This window comes from Cardiocondyla obscurior, linkage group LG11 (assembly GCF_019399895.1).
Source record: "Cardiocondyla obscurior isolate alpha-2009 linkage group LG11, Cobs3.1, whole genome shotgun sequence".
NCBI lineage: Eukaryota > Metazoa > Arthropoda > Insecta > Hymenoptera > Formicidae > Cardiocondyla > Cardiocondyla obscurior.
The window spans coordinates 1,495,207-1,511,894 of record NC_091874.1 but is presented as its reverse complement, the minus strand read 5'-3'; the positions used below and the strand labels follow the sequence as shown (position 1 = coordinate 1,511,894).

The 16,688-nt window shown below is 42.8% G+C and overlaps 2 protein-coding genes across 6 annotated transcripts in view; one reads left to right on the top strand and one right to left on the bottom strand.

Moving 5' to 3' along the window:
* Positions 1–16,688, top strand: part of Glcat-i (Glucuronyltransferase I) — a 105,125-nt gene that overhangs the window by 59,090 nt on the left and 29,347 nt on the right. Inside the window, exon 5 of one of the 2 annotated variants that reach the window (XM_070663311.1) lies at positions 1,604–1,993. The exons of the other annotated variant lie outside the window; for it this stretch is intronic. Within the exon in view, the coding sequence (XP_070519412.1) occupies positions 1,604–1,611 (8 nt within the window). The 3' untranslated portion in view covers positions 1,612–1,993. Of the gene's footprint in view, positions 1–1,603; positions 1,994–16,688 lie in introns of those variants that run through there. 2 annotated transcript variants of the gene reach the window in all.
* Positions 1–16,688, bottom strand: part of Fas2 (fasciclin 2) — an 81,145-nt gene that overhangs the window by 56,292 nt on the left and 8,165 nt on the right. The window lies entirely within an intron of this gene.

The window sequence follows — 16,688 nt, the reverse complement described above, 5'->3', positions numbered from 1 at the left end:
CAAAGTCGATCGTCGGGGTTAACGAGGGGCTCGTCACGATGGCAAGCTTCAAGCCGGATTTTGCAAGCCAAGGTAAACTCGACCGGCTAATTCGGATCGACTAGTCGGTATAAACGACGATAGTTACCGGCGCGGCCGCATGGGCCGGAGAGAGATGGAAAGTCAGAGCGGGAGATAAGGGAGGAATGCCGGGCGGAAGCTTTCCTCTCCGTTTAAAATACCGTGGTTATCTGGTTTCTCTGATTCCACGTTATATTCAAATTAAGCAATCCAGAACTATATTTACAGAATGTCCTTAATCTACCGAAATATTTTATCTTCATATATTTTTAGATAAACGCCAAAGTTTGGTTCGCGAGTTGTACAGTTTTAAATCCATGTAAATAGACTAAATGTCGAGGGAATAAATTAATGTTGAATTTTAAAATACTTTAGCACTGATTTGATTAAAAATTGAATTACGTCACGGTTACGTGAATAATTAAAATTATTTTTATATCTCCGTCTATTTCTAGCTAAATCGGATAGAAATTCTTCGTCGATTATTAAATTTCTCAGAGCAAGAGTGTACTTTTTCACGTGGTTATTACAAAGGAGACAAGATCTCTGAATCATCCGCGATACAGTCGCAGCGTACAGTCCCTTTAATTTGAAACTCCAGGCCCTGACAGAGAGGATTAGATTGAACTTTGACCAACCACCGACCTTTAATTTCCTCCTAGACTTCTTAATTGCATCCTCGGCCGCGTAACGTGTATTTAGCTCAATGGAATTGAGCCATAAAAGCAGGCTCAGTCGGGGGATCTCTAATTCGAGGGGAAATCGCGTATGTCAGCCCCCGACATGAAAAGAGTTGCATCTGCGCTCGGTCCCAAGAAAAAAAAAAAATAATACGACGGTTCGACGAGCGCATTAGCGATTCATGAAAGTCAAACATCACTGACCAATCGATGTCTATGTTTAATCTATCCAATCTGTTTGCTTCAACCCTTTACGCAGTTCCTGAAGCGATCGTTACCGGCGTCGAAAAATACAAAAGGCATAGCTGGATAATCATGCCGAATCGGTCCGAGTTTCTTTATGGCTTTTGTTAATTTAATTTTGAACTTTACTATAAAAAAAAAATAAATAAATAAATAATAAAAACCAAAAAATGGGCTTTTTTTTAATTACTCGTAAACTGTTTGAGATTAAGAGTTGACATTTTAACTGAATTATTTTTATTTGGTACCAAATTGATATTTACAGTGCCGATTGAAAACTCGGTGGGGACCGATTCGACGTGCTTATCCGACTATGCCCTTTCTCAGGGCTTTTTATCGCGAGCGTTAACCTCGTCCCACGACTAGATGTTTGCGACAACGTTGCAACCGGGCGTGATCTTCCGCGAAAGATCTCCCTGGTGGACGTAAACAAGATTCTTTCGCGATCAATATAACGTTATCTATTAATACGTCCGGCTGTAATGAATTAAAACTTCTCAAGAGATATAAATTCAAATGACCATATTGTAAGATCTGCAAAAATAACTTCCGCTATTTTAAATATTACATTATTTTCGATCGACCAATGTTTTAATATGTTTTTATGTTTTCTGTTACAGGTAAGTGACGTCACACTGGAGTGGAAAAAAAAAAGTATGTACAAAACGTAATAAACAATATTGATCATCTGCCCAGACCGTACGCACTACGTGGTTGTAGTAACTCGCGACGAGAAGATATACGCACCCGTATACGGTATAATATGTATTATACGACACGCGATCCTTATTTAATCGCTTTACTCGCGGCGGTTCTCCCCGACAATATTCGCTTGCTCAGCCGTGCAAAGTGATCCGGGGCGATCCGTAGCGAAAAACGGTCGATTCATCGTGACAGTTAAAGTACCGACGAAACCCCGAAGAACGGGACGTGTCCGTAATACGGCGCGCGGTCCCAGGTGCAACATCTTACGCGAAGCCACGTAGCCTTGCTTTTAGCACCGCATTCACCGCTAAATGCGGCAGGTTGATTTCATTCTGGATTTTCTCATCGTAGATCCTATCTCTGAAAATCATTTTTACGGACTTAGAAACCGCGCTCAACTGTAATGCCACTTTTAAACCTTGACGTACGATCTCAAATAAATAAAAAAAAAAAAAAAAAAAAAAAAGAGAGATAAACTGCTGATTAGCGCGTTAAGTTGAGGGGAAGGAGGAGGAGGAACGAGGTTAATGTTAAATTGAAAGATAAAAAACATTTATTTCCGCAAATTCTCAACGGAAACAGGTTTAAATATGTCGAGCGAAATTCAATATCGGTCGATCCCTTGTTATCGAAATTGACAGAAGGAGGACGCGTACAAGGATCATATGCACGTCGGAGAAAGGGAAAGGGAGAGGGAGGGGAGGGAGGAAGTGGAAGAAGAGAACGTTTCGAATTTCTCGATAAACTCCCTCCCCCATCTCCCTTGTACGCATCTCTTCCCACGTGAAACAATGGTAGAGTGGCGTGGAAAGACGTCTCGAATTTCGCTGAATCAAAGGTGGTGGTGCGGCTTCGAGAGGGACGAGAGGGGAGGGAGAGAGAGGGATGGAGGATATCGGGGAAGCGTTTTGCGGCATGGGGCCAGGAGTAAAATCGATTTCGTCTACGGCCTCCGCGTGCAAACCCATATTATCCCCCGTGGTTTTCTATAGTGTCATTGTTGGCGATGAAGCCGAAAGTGGGCGATAGAGAGAGCGGCGAAGGGGTCGCGTTATAAGAAAAGGTCGAGGAGGGTAAGAGGGGGCGGAAAGGAAGCGCCGGTCTGAGTGGACTCGGCCGCACAAAGCGTCTATATTACGTTTCCACTCGTATTTTTCTAGTGTCTCCACCGGATCCCCGACGGCACGTCATCGTTGTTGCGGCTTGCGTTCCGCGGTGAAAAGGTTTTTCTCCCCCGCGGGAGAAGGAGGGGAGGGAAGCTCATGAATTTGAATACCCCGGAGTCGTATCAGCGAAGAGTTTAAAATACCTTGCACGGAAACACGATGTAAGATATCTTAAACTCTTTGGTAACGATCCCGCGACACGACACGGACGTAATTGACAAAGTGTTAATTTGTACGACGATAACTTCCCTTCCGATTGCTCTACATTCTTGTGGGGAAGGTCTTTCGGAGTGGTAACAGTACCCTGGCTGATTGTGTAATTGTTTAAAACCGCGTTTACAGAAGTCACATTTTAATTTGAACTTGTCCCGGGAATTAGATCTCGCGGTGATATGACATTGATATCGCGTGGCACCCCCGCACGGCGAATGAACTAGAGTTGAGCGTGTCTGGCGTCGTGAAATTCACGACGCGGCTTCGCAGTCGCGCGTAATGTGTTTCTCCGAAAGTCGTGTTTCGCTTCACGTCAGGATCGCGTTACAAATTAAGCGCGGAAACGTATGTATCACACCAGGTTCTCTCGCGCTGACGCGTTTTCAACGTACCGCGCTCGTTAGCATTCGTCGCGCATGCGAGTGCAATTGTATTACGAAATACGAAACTAACCAACATTTAACACAAACCGAAATAATTGACTTGAAAATTAGAATATTACGGAGGAGAATCTATTTTCCGTCGCGATGTTTAAGAGCGATAAAGTAAGTAATTTATTCTTTGTCGTGCTAACAAGAACATTGGATGAAGCGTCATTAAGCGCGACTGGTCCGAGCTCTTAATTTTGCACGAAGGACAACAAAGCGTTGCTTCCAGCTACAAATATTTTCGATGCTCTCGTATTTTAGAAAATATGCCGCTTAAAAATAATTAAACTTTAAATCTTTTAAAATGTTAATCTGCAGAGTAGATCAAAAAATTAAATTTAGTCTCGCGCCGTATAATATACGAGTTGGAAAAGAATCTAAAAATGGAATATTAAAAATTTCCAAATTTCCCTTTATAATTCACCACGTACGTGTAACGCTCGTCGAGTTAAAGGGAAGAAAGTAAATCGCGCACGGTTGAAGTTGACCCGGACTAATCCGCTTTCATTGTCGTGAAAAAATGTATTTTTCGCGAACCGGAATATTAGAAAATGTAGGTTACTAGACTTTCGCGCGAGATATTGGTGGTTGTTATCGCTCGAACAATATATTAACGTCGCGCCACACCTATTTTCCCGTCACACGAGTTAAAAAGCGGCCACATACGAGCCGAAATAATTGAAGTTCAGGTCAGTCGATTTATCTCAGGGTACTTATGAATAATAATAGCGGGAGTAATCGCACCGGAGTCTTGCACGTAAACTTTCACTTGCGTTAAATTTGCCTTCGGTATTTCTTCAGCATCATTTTACTAGTATTACGATTTGAATTATCTTGTAATTACCGTTGATTCTAGAAATCCGTTTTCTTTAATTATCTCAATCCATTAGCGTGACGTTATTATGGAGATTTATATATTTTTTCTATCCGGGATTCAGTGAATTCCAGTATTTGAAGAGACCGAGGTAATTTACATATCCTTCTAAATCCCTTTGTACAGTACGAACGTGCGAGATACCTTAAGGCGTGCATTGAGATTTATTTACTCAGTCTACGTGCTTTCTCTCGAGAGCAACGAGTGGCCGTTTCGTGAATCTCCCAATTGGCGGTGGAAGAAAGGGAGAAACGGTATCCAAGCACCGGGGAGGAGGATTGCGGTTACCTTGAAAATTCAATCTGAAAACTCGAGTGTGCGCGAGCCACCCGCTCGCGGGCGCGCGTCGAAGGATTAAAGGCGGCACGAATTGGATTAAAGTCCTGTCCCGAGCGCTGCAGACCCAGGATGGATACACAACAGTCGGTTTTAAATTAAAGCGCCCTTGGGCGTGTGCCGGCGGTGCGGGATCTTCGCGTATGCTCCTCTCTCATCCGCACCCCAAAGGTGCGGTTAATTTTTTTAATTGAAACCCAGCCGTGTATCGAGACGCTCGCCACGAGTTTTGATTTCGCGCCGACTGCTCTACACGATGTCAACGTGGACAAACTGTCGCATTATAATAATAAATGGTTCTCCGACGCTTTCCATTTGTCTTTGGCAAACGTCCGCTTTTGACGTCGCGTCAAAATTATATTTTTTGTTTGTTACTCTATTTCATACGACGTACTTTATCAAACATATTTTATAAACTTAACATATTTTATATTTAACATACTTTTTATATTTTTATGAGAAAAAAAAAACACGCAAGACAGATTGCGCCGAAGGAAAGGCAGCTCCCGTCGAAAAGAACGATGAATATCTCACGACGCCGCGAGACGACAAGTCGGCGTTACTGATAGGAAAAAGATGTGAAAGAAGCAAAACACTCTCGGGACCAAGGACAGTTATTTTTAACTCCGACTTATTACGACTTGGGAAAATCTAACATTGACAGTTTGTGACAAAAAAGAGCCGCACGTATAGTCCCAGAATTATTCAGCTTTAATGTAAATTATTAATTTTAAATATCTTTATAAATATCCCATTTAGATTTATATAATATGTATGAACTAAGAAATAGAGATTAATGTTTCATAATCAAAAAAAAAAAAAAAAAAAACTCACAACTAATTCATAATTAATTGTGTACTTAATACGAATTTTCTGATATAACTAATACAATAACTAGATGCATTTGTATTTTCATTATAATAATCTGTTTGCTATTTAATTTATATTAGACACAAGGTGGGTCGTATAATTATATTACGGGCAAGGTTCTTTTCCGGGGCACGTAAAGGGGGAAACTAGGAAGATCCCTGGCTAGAACGCATAAACTGTAAGAGACCTTCGCGCGACACATCCCTTCGTCTTCACGATGTTAGGGTGTTTGTCCTCCCACGTTCTCCGCGTCGCGACGACGAGCAGCAGGAAGGAAGAACGGAAGGAAGGCACACAAAACGACCGGGCGGCCAACCAAAGGACAGCGGGATATCACGGACAGGACCGCCGTGTGCCTTCTTCCTGCGACACGAGGTATTGATCCTGTTTGCCACGCGGCTTTAGTATTCGGCGCGCAAACTTTCGTGAAAACGTGTCCCGCATGCCCGCGGCGCCCCATAATTGTAGATTCAAAGGATATAATTCGAAAGAGAGACAGAGAGGGACGAGAAGAGCCATGGAGAGAGACCAGGACATAATTAGGATAAAAATTGATAATAAATCAAAAAACAAATCAAATAAAACGAACCAAGTTTACGCCATTACGTCTCACAAGTTTAAAGTATTAAAAAAAAAAAAAAAAATTTAAAGCTTGAAATTAGAGAGAAAAAAAAAAAATTACAACGATAAGCTGAATGTGATGCTAAGAAGGTTGTAAAAGAAAAGACTCTCATTAAGAGAGAAAAGAAAAAAGAAAAACGATTATTAAAAAAAAAAAATTAAAAAGCACGTACAAAGAGAAGTTACCATCAAAAGTGTTCAGTATTTGGTACCGTTACCTTACTTGTAATCTATTTTAAGATAATTGAATCATGTACAAATAACCTGATGTTAATTCTTATGCTTTTATTTTATTTATATTAGGCATTATGAAGTGCGCGTCTGGCTTAAAAAATAATTTTACTCTGACATATTTACTTTTACGTACATTACTTTTCATTTCTTGTCTTGGTGCTGTTATCTGATATCTTAATCGATTTATTGAGGAAGGTACCTTCGTGCCTTTTTGACGTTTCTCTAACTTAGGGGAAAGAAATGCAGCGGTGCGTGGCAAACTTCGGAGAGAAATTCGATCTGCGAACGTAAGGACCCGTTACTTTTACGGTTTACCGCGCGTATTATCGGATCATCGGCCAATAAGGTCCCGGCGGCCCTCACGATCTCGACGTTAATTACAGCCCAATAATCCCGCTTTCCGGAGTACCGCACGGGCGGGAGATCATTCCGAATCTTTGTATCCTTGGAAACGAGCGCGAATTAAGAATTAGGGAAACCTATCGCGCGAAAGGGCGCAATCTTGTCTTGGATCCCGGTAATGATACTTAGAAGGGAAACACGGGCTTTTCTCTTGTAGAAGGCATCTATTTATCTTACCACTGAGCTTCTCGCATACAAATACCGAGATTACCGCGAACGAAATTATGATTCAGTGTTTGTCCCCGGCAAGATTAGATTTATCAGGCGTTCTAGAAAATATTTAACATTTATATATATATATATATTCTTTTCTCTTGTTACTTTATTATTTAAGATTAGCCGTATCTTAGTTAGCGTAGAAACGTGAACACGTGAATGAATACCATCCGACATGATTATTTAATTATCTCATGATTATTTAATTATCTCATGATTATCTCATCTAATGATAACGGGGATGATCTGCTCCGGACCAAAATCAGATGTCTGATGAAGAAAAAATTACGGGCAATTTTCACAACAGCATTTTATATTGAATGCTGTTTTCGAACGCGTGCATATGAGAGACCACGTATTTTCCTATCCAAACAAGACCGGGGAACATAATTAACGAAATTGAAGACCGATATTTTTGAATGTGTTAAATATTTGACGAGCAACTGGCGTTTCTCTTCGTTTCTAATTTACAATTATACATCGAATGTCGTACTGTATAATTAAAAATAACGAACAAACAAGTAAAATAAATATCGATGCTTTCCTCGAAGAAACAAAAGCATCCGGGAAGCCCGGATAAGGGTTAATCAAGGGGGGAGGGGGAGGAGGAGGGAAGGATGGGGGTTTGGGAAAGTGCAGAAGTCGTGTTCACACGGACGTTCCAATTGCACGAGGTAGACGAAACACGTGCAACCGGGTTTGCGCTAGTTTGTTTTTGTGTTGTCTTTAACGCAATGTGTATTTGAGCCGTAGATAGATAAGGCCGGGTCTGTGACAACGATATCTCGGGCTTTGTGCCAGATTCAGTTGCACCCATAGAGGCCGAGAGAGCCGAAAGACCGCGGACAAAGACCGTGCGCAAAAACACGTGGAAATGAAATTTATGCCGTCGAGATAAGAGCGACCGAAATTTTGATAGTCGGAAAAAGCATTTCGACTCCATTCAAAATACGCCTATTCCACAGGTTTTCTTTTTCCTCTCCGAAGTTAATCAGTTTAAAAAAAAAAACGAGAAACGATTCGTGGAAATAATCGTATAAAAATAATATCGATTGGCGGACGGTAACGGGTTTTATTCCAATTAAAATCAAACGGCGACGAGCGGGTGTTACGATTGGACGACTGGGTCGACGAGAGGTCGCCGAAGGATTTATGAACGTTATCGAACTTAGCTTTTTGACGGATGATGCAGGACGACGGATCGGTATTCTTTACTGGGGGACACTTCGCCCATTCCCTTCTCATCGCGATGTCCGGGAGTGTCGTTCGTTGTAACGGCGGCATTAAGGAAAGCCCGGGAACGGTAAGAATCACGTCGTAGGAGGATATCGCTTCTCTTAAGATCATAGAATAAGTTTGAACAGCTTGTCTGAGCGGCTTGCAAAAGTTTCCCTTGAGAATTCCCGATTGACTTTGCTCGCCGCTCGGCCAAGAAATTTCGGAGGGACGTGTGATCCTACGAGAGGGACGCTTTCCTCCATCTGACTCGCTAATTTTGGCAGGTGGTCTTTCGCGGACGTCCAAGCCGAGTCTGGCAAACATTGACTCTGTCCGGGAGTAAACACTCGCTGGGAGCGCACCTCCTTTATAAAGTCGTAAGGAGAGGAGAAGGCGCAGGCGGAGGCGAGAAGACGCAGTGCGGACCTTTATCGCGGGCGCAAAGCTTCTCACATAAAGTAAATTTTATCTTTCGGCATCCGGGGTCTGCTGTCTTAAACGAGGGCGCAATCTTCCTTTAAGATCCTGAAAATCGAGCCACCTATCCGCCCCGCCACCCTTCTCCCGGCGAGAGGAAGTTATTATAATTAGGCAAAGGTACGAAGGCACGTCGCATTTACGTTCCCCCGGAAGTAAATTTTTTTAACGATTGCAATTACGGGCGTGGGACTAGTCGGGAGGAACGGTCAGAGACGTCGCAGAAGACGGCAAAAAGCGAGACAGGAAAAGGGAGAGGAAGAGACGGCAAAAGTAGTAGCGTGCTTGTTCAATGGAGCAAGCAAGGGGGAGCAGGGGGGGGGGAAGAAAAGGGGAAGGCGAAAGAGCCATCTCGAGTCAAATGCTTGGGAAAAGAAAAAATTTAATTTTCCCTATTCGCCGCTGCTATTTCGTCGCCTGGATAGCTGGTAATAATTACATGATCGCCGCGCTTCCGCCTCAGCCTGGCGATACGAACAAAAGAAGGGAAAACACTTCAATAAATGACGTTGTCGCCAATCGTGAGAATTATTCACAGGGAAAATGTGTCTAAGAGCGCGCGCGTTTCCGCCCGTGCTTCTTTTCCTCGAAAAACGCAAGAGAGAAATTACGCCTAGAAAGCGGAGAAAATTAAGTATCGTGAAAAACGAAATTACACCATCGTCTGAAGGCGCAAAGAGTAGACGAAGTTAAATTAATAGAATTAGCTAGCGGTGTCAGATTAAAAAAAAAAAAAAAAAGTACATTAGGAGACGCTCCTCTATTGTTCTGTATTAAATAAAATTTTTAATTCTTACAGTGACGTTGAACACGCATAATGCGAGGAGAAAATTCAAAAGTAATTATTTAAAAAATATTTTCCAATTGTAATAAAAGCAATAATGATAAATAGTTATAAACTTTCAAATAAGTTTTTAACATAGATGGAATATTTATGTGCGTATTAATCAAATTTTGAGAAAACAATGAATATATTTAATGAAGTTTTTAATATATTTAAATAATTTTAATTTAAAAGAGAAAATGTCGGAAAAGCGGTAATATATTTCCATATTGTGATAGCCTATTACGAGAAATACAACGTGAATTTCAAAGGCAGGCACGAACAGGCAGATAAGTGGCTGAGACTTTAATTTGTCCAGTCAGCCACTCGGAAACAGTACGTACTATAGTCGTTGACGCACACTGACACGCGTGCACATACACACGAGCGTGCTACGGTTTAAGAGGATAAGGAATGGAAGGCAGTCGTAACCGGCGTAGGACGACTCTCGGCCAAGTCGGAGAAAGATACCGGAATCGCGAGATTTCCTGGCACTGCTCGAGTTACACGTGCTTTGTCTCGCTTTAAATCCAAGTAGTTAGTGTCATGTTATGGCAAACCGGCACCATTACCGCAGGCCGATTGCGCCATTTGTGCATCTTAAGTGTACGCACCGTGTCGCAGCTGCGTCTCTCACCTTTCCCTTCCCGCCCTAAATGGGTTAGTCGCACGTGGAGGTGTACACGATCTCCCCGTGAATTACGATGGAGAGTAATTAAAAATGAGAAGAGCTACGTGCCGACAATCGCATACCGTACGATTCTCTTCTGGTATTTAATTAATTTTTAATTTAAAAAAATGGTAGAACTAGGGCTTCCGATTACGTAAATAATAACCGTATTCCGAATTATTGGCGTATAACGTAATTGGGCAAATGTTCTTACGAAAGGTGTGTGTACTTTCGATCGCCAAGACTGACCTACGGGAAAACCGCGTGTCCAGTGCGCCTTGAAACCGCGCTATCTCTTGAATAATACCTGCAATCCATTATTGCGACCGTCATTAATCGCACGACAAAATTGCGCCTGGCTGCTCTTCGGGGATTTCGACGAGCCGACCCCTGACTCGGCTCGATTTGCACGGCAATGTGAGCGATACGCGCGAGCTTTCGGCTTCGATGCTCACAAGTACAATTACGCCCCTATAAATCACGCGGTCGATGGGAATGAGGGTGCTCGATAGTGTTTTTAATTGCAATACATTTCCGCCGAGGTAAATTTATCGCGCATCGATAGGGTAATAAGCTAATAATAAATATCGCCTTTCCATTCCCAGTGTCATTGCATTAACCAAAAATACTGACAAAATTAATAAAGTTACTAGTAATAAAATTATTAATTAGTAAAAGTTATAATAAATTAATAAAAAAAATTACGTAATACAGTAAATGAAACACTAGATACGTATACCTTGCTTGCTGTTGAATATCGTAATTAATATTGAAATATCGATAATTAAGAAAAATAACAAAAAGTTTTGCAAACACAATTTACGCTGCGCTGTTATTCAAAATGTTTTTGACGTTTATAATTAATAAAAATATTTGAAAGTGATCCAGAGATCGCGAGAAAAATAAAACGTAGTTTTGTAATACGCAATAAAAATGCGAATTGAATTGCACGTCAGCTAACGATTTCACGATCGCGTTATCAGTCTGTTAGAATTCCATTACGGCAATCACGATAAAAGTAATACGTATTAACATAAATACAATCTGCTTTTTATGTTTATTAATGTTCCACAATGTATTCCTGATCGCAGCGCGTATTCATTATTTGGGCGCGACGTAGATTATTTTCGCGGATTTAAAACATCCGATCCCGGCGAGCGGCACCCGTTAAATACGACCGCTCTTAATGAGGCGCATATACCGAAGTCCATTACGAATGCGGGAAGTTACGTTACGCGATATGAAAGGCAAAAGCTCGCATTTCTTCATCAAGAGTCCGTTTGGATACAGAAACGGCGGGCAGTGTTTCGGGCAGCATCAACTATGGTGCACGCCCCCGAAACTGTTTAAATAATTTCAAAAGAGCGACCGGGACTCGAAATAATTCAGTTCGCGCGGCCGTTGAATAACGGGTCGAATTCTCGTTTACATCGCGCATATTTTCGAACGAGCGGCTTTGTAATTACATCAATGGTAACGTATTCCATCCGGCGCGAGGAAGAGAGAAAGAATGCGTCGCAGGAGGGCGTAATTTACGCGATATGAAAAATGCTTTATTTAGCCAGACACTCCACGGACGCGTACGATTGTACCGAATCGTCATTAATAATTCATAACGCGCGCCGGCTCCGTAAATACTCGCGATGTCGCGCGTCTCGCTCGCGTACGCGTCTCGCAATTTAAAAAATGGAGAAACAGAAAAGCTAACTTCTCCCCTTTAGCGTCGCGACGCGAAGAATGTGCGTTTTCGAGTGTCTGCAACCGTTTTCGAGGCGGGAGAAAATTATGGACAAAAGGGAGTTATTTTCCTCGCGATGCATTTTCTCTTTAATATGAACGCGTCTCTTTGCGCGACGTGTGCGGAGACCCGACGTTTGAGTGTCTCTTTCTCCGAAAAATGTAACAAGATTTACTAATTCCCATTAGGAAAATTAAAAATGACAAAGTACGGTAAAAAAAAAAAAAAACAAAACACTAATAAAAGTTCTTTCGGTTATAATAAATTTTTACATTACTAGCATTTGATATCACTTTTCATATCTCTGTATACAAAGATAGGACATTCTACTCATCCGTGTAATAAAATCGTCCAACAACCCATTATTGATTTTACTTAGAATGGCAAACGGTCAGAACGCAGAAAAATAGATATTACGGTTCAGGCCTCGAAGCTGCCTGCGAGAAAAACAAATGCCCAAGTGTATCCACCTCTATTAGCGATAATTTCGTGGGAGCACATATGACGCGCGTGAAATACGAGTCCGCGCCAATTAAGTTGTTTGCTCTCGCGCTAGTTATAGCCGCGCGCAAATAATTCATTAACGAATGTCGGCGAGCCGGGTATCCGCCGTGCGGGTGGATGAACTGCTGTGCCTCGCTAGAGTTAGCAGGTGGTTTAAAGTCCGCGCGAGTCGACTTTAAGCTTCTTCCATCACGTGAGCCGCTCACGTAATGCCAGGTTGCGAGTTTTCGGGGCAGTTACCGCTGACGAAACTCGTCTCTCGGCGCACCTACGCGTTCGCGCGTGGAATACTTACGTCGGATTTCCGCGAGAGCCGATACCGGAGGCATCCACGGCCCGGGGAACGGGTAAATAATTGAATTTAGATTGAAGGGTTGTTTCACGACGGCGTCTCCTTCGGCGAAGTTGTCGTCTCGCTTCGTCGATTAATTTGCAGGGCTTCACTCGCGTGCTTTCAATCCTCCCGTCGCGCCGAGGGTTCTTACGGTGTCCCGTAAGTCTTCGGCGACGCGCGGAAAAACACTATTGGATAATTCCGCGCCGCGCTCTCCGCTCTCTTCGTCGCCGTCGATCGTTTATTGTCGACCGTTTAAAAGCGTTCTACAGGAAAGACGTTTAATTTATGTAAAGCTGCGATTGCAAGCCCTGCAACGGGAAAGCGGATAGCGATTTTCAATGTTTTCAAAGACCCTCGTCGTTTGTCTGTTATTTGCAAACCCGGGGCTTGGCGATTGTTTCATTAATCGTGAATTAAGTGCCGTCGGTATATATTAACGGGATTTCAGCGCGTGCCCGTTTTGCCCGATCGTTAAAACCGCGCGAGGGCCGCGATTATCAGATTTAAGAAATATACATACGTAATGCCTTACAGCTTGGCGTAACGACTAAATCGCTTCGTTTAAGTTTCAACGAATATGATGGCCCAATTGCGTTTCGCGTAATCTACCTAATGATTACTTTGCGGCACATTACCGGCCGACTTTCGTAAGAGAGGCAAGAAGTCCACGCGTTTAAACATCACAGATGACGAAACGTGATAACGTTGTTTGAGAAACCAGCGAGACAAAAAAGTTAGATATCAAAATTAAAATTCGTGTAAATATAAAGACAGCGTCATCTTAAGACCCCACTCCTCTCGCGCTCGGCCACAAATTTGCCTCCCGCACAAACGACGCTCGTTAGACTTTTACGAACTTTTTTGGATTTCACGTAAGTCCGCGATGAAACACGTGTTCTCTACTCACCAGCCCGCGAGAGCATAAATATACATGGATATGGTAAACAGGAGCATGTGCCGCCCTAATCTGTGTACCGGCGACATGCAACAACGTTTATATATCGCGACCCTTCGGAAACTTATTGGCTCGGCGAAGCCACCGTACCTTAAAATTGCCAAGGAGGTACAATTTACTAAAGGTTCAAATAGCTACCGCCTTAATACTTCGTCGCAATATGTAGATAAGCTACAGTTTACATGTCAGAGGCTCGTTTTATTTATGACGATCACGATTGCAGATTCCTGCGAAAAAAAATATTATTCGCAGCATTTAATTTCCAATCAAAAAAATAAAAATATTTTTTCCCCGTATCCTTCTAACACTTCGATTGATAATCGATTTTCGGTCAAAAGTAGGTAAAAGATAAGTCAACCGCGTGGAAGAATAATTCGTTCGCTATCAACAAGCGCAATGTAGCGATGATATTTCGTTCCTCGATAAAATTTTACAGGATACAGCAATTTTTTTTAATATTTTTTACGTAAAAGAAAATGCTATTTATCAGTATATTAATCTCAGCTTCGCAGCGCAAATCCGTTTTGCTAATAAAGAGTTTATGAAATAATGCCAGGGTGGAAGAAGGTTTTCAGGCACGTACTTTAATTTTGTTTATCATGATGAGGCTCGCGAAAATTACGCTACTGTGTTACCGTCTTAATTTCAAGTTGGATAGTCGGGCGCGCAGTAAGGGAAAGGGTGAAACGATCTATTTGATCTCGAGGGTAAACATTTGCCTTGGGCACGAGTGGACGCTCGATAAAGATAGGATGAGGAGGGGGGGAGGGGGCGGTTTCCTCGTTGAAATCCCGTGGACGACGAGGTCGGCTTATTGTAATTAATAACCGCGGAGCGCCGCGGCCGAGTAAAGCCGGCCGGGCGGGAGCCGTTTCGTTGAATGGACCGTAATTCAGCGTCGTTTCTTCTGAATAGGGCTTAATTCCGGACCGGCGCGTTACCCCGTGTCGCGTCTTCCGCAACGAGATCGGCGAGTGGAGCCCGCACATATCGGACGTTAAGGGTTGATTTTGATGGATTACCGCTGTCGTCCTCGTGGAATTTCAACGAATCCCGCGGGAACGTCGTCGCGGACGCGTCGCCGCCGATGACTTGACAGGGAAATGCACTCAAGCACGCCGCACGCGTGCCCTCTTTTACCCTTTTCACCCTTCTCTCCCCTCAATAGTGTCGGATAGAGCTAATTATCTTTTTGTAATGCGAAAGCTGCTTTCGCTTTTAACGAAGTTGTGTTATCGCGGTGATCACGGGAGGGCAATTTTCTCGTCCGCTTAACCGCATAAACACTTTTTCGAGTTTAAATCGAGTTAAACGTCCAGCGTGTAGCTATCACGTATTAGATGGAAGCTGTTCATCTTTCCGCCAAATCGCGCAAAGATCTGACAAAAACAGTAAAAATTATTCTGTCGAATACCATAAAAAAATTTTGACTATCTCTATCTCTATCTCTATTGACCCACAAACAGATGGAGTTAAAAAAACAAACGATTTATATGAACTGTAAAAAATAGAAAAAAAAAATACATGTCGGGATGCGAGAAAAAATTTATTCGATAGGTGGTCAATAAAAAGCAATCGTAACGTGAAGTGCTTCGAACAGTGCCAGATATATTTCAGGAAAAAAGCGTATTCCCACCCAAACATGTAACGCTGCACGTTGGTTTTTGCTTAAAAACACGGTAAATGCGTTTTATACCGTGTCTGCATCGCCACTAGTGCTCTTGTCCGATTGTGCTGATCGCGCGAAATACGAATCGATCGCTATCATTTCAAACACAATTTTCAGAAAGTCGATACGCAAAGTGATCGAAGATAATCGGAATGAATCGGTCAGTCGTCGGTGTGCGAAAGCGAGAGAGCGAGAGAGAGAGAAATTTAGGGAGGAAATAGGTATAGAGAAAGGGTGTGGGAATGATCCCCTTAATCATTCGCACATGCGAAGCAACCCGCTTTCACAAGCTCATAATGCAACACCGTGTATGCGCTGCAGCGTTTTCGATAATTGCGATATTCGTTCGAACGCTGTAGCGACGCACTAATTTATTAATCGCATCGATCGCGCGCATCGATGCAGCGCGTGCACACATAATCAACGCTGTTTAAGGATGCAATATTAAAGCCGGCCGCAGATACAATTAGTTAGAGGGAAAATATCCCTCCCCCTTCCCACCCAACCCCGTCACTCCGTCCCCGCAAAGACCGTTCCGCGAATAAACGGCCGCGGCTGCAAAAATAATTTCCTACTCGCGTACTGTAAATAAAAACGCTGCCGCGTTTAATTGCGAGCGCAAGATAAAACCGGGGTTCATTAATTTTTGTGGTTTAATACAAGAAATTGTTTGACCCGCCGTAGCGACATTGCGCCGACTTTACCGCAATTGTATCATTTTTCTTCGACGAATAACGAAAGGTCGGGTCGCGAGCAGACAGATGCTGAAAAAAACCTGCGGACATTTCGTTTCAAAATCGAACATGGCGCACGTGAAAACATACGCGTGTGACTCGGAAATAAATGTAGCCAGCAGCATTGACGCATTTGACTGAAATATTCGCAACAACGAAACGGCTGACGGGACTTCCTTCCTGGACGTCATACGGTTACTGGAATACACAGGGTGTCCGCGAAATATACGACGCAAATATATATTTTTTTTTTTTCAAATTATCTGGCGTTAAATTTTGAAACGTGAAAGCAATTCTACGAAAAGAATTCCAACACCGTTGGAGATTTACTCGGACGGGCGCGGTGAAATCAGATAATGTGCGATTCGTTGTAAATCTGCGATCTGGCGTACATCTTCGGGTGACAACGGGCGGGTTTAACGACCGGAATGCGCGGAATAAGAAGAGCTTCGCCTGAAATCCAAGCGCCGAACTTTGGTATCGTCGTTATCGCCGGTACACCGCCTTAACCCGCT